This window comes from Calidris pugnax, unplaced genomic scaffold, assembly GCF_001431845.1.
Source record: "Calidris pugnax isolate Ruff unplaced genomic scaffold, ASM143184v1 scaffold564, whole genome shotgun sequence".
Taxonomy (NCBI): Eukaryota; Metazoa; Chordata; class Aves; order Charadriiformes; family Scolopacidae; genus Calidris; species Calidris pugnax.
The window spans coordinates 31,644-32,039 of NW_015091351.1; the positions used below are offsets into that span (position 1 = coordinate 31,644).

General features: G+C 64.6%; 1 protein-coding gene across 1 annotated transcript in view; it reads right to left on the reverse strand.

The window, feature by feature from the left end:
• Positions 1-37: 37 nt before the first annotated feature.
• Positions 38-396, reverse strand: part of PPP5D1 (PPP5 tetratricopeptide repeat domain containing 1) — a 36,825-nt gene continuing 36,466 nt past the window's right edge. Inside the window, exons 14-15 of the mRNA XM_014961115.1 lie at positions 167-283; positions 38-56 (exon numbers count right to left, since the gene is read on the reverse strand). Coding sequence (XP_014816601.1) covers positions 38-56; positions 167-283 — 136 coding nt within the window. The remainder of the gene's footprint in view (positions 57-166; positions 284-396) is intronic.

A 396-nucleotide genomic window follows, 5' to 3' on the forward strand; every position in this document is an offset into this window, starting at 1 on the left:
GGGGGGCAGAGATTTGGGGGTGTCCCTAAGGAGGATTTCAGGGATCTGTGGGGCAGCTTTCAGGGATGACAGGTCTCCAGGGAGGAGTATTTTTTGGGGCGGGGGGGAGAGGGTGGGGTGTTCCAGATTCAAGAGGTTCCCCCCTGCAAAAGGAGGGTCCCCAGGCTCAGGGGGTGTGGGGTGCCCCCCCCCCAGACTCACCACTGCTGTGAACTGGTGGAAGTCGGGGCGCAGGTCGCTGCCTCGCAGGTGGATGTAGGAGCCCTTATTGCCCATCTGGTCGCTGCAGGGGGGACAGAGACATTTTGGGGGGGGGGACACCAAAGCATGGCCCCCTCCTCCCCCCCTCCCCCCCCCCCCAAAGAGACACCGAGGGTTGGGGGCCCCCCGAAAACG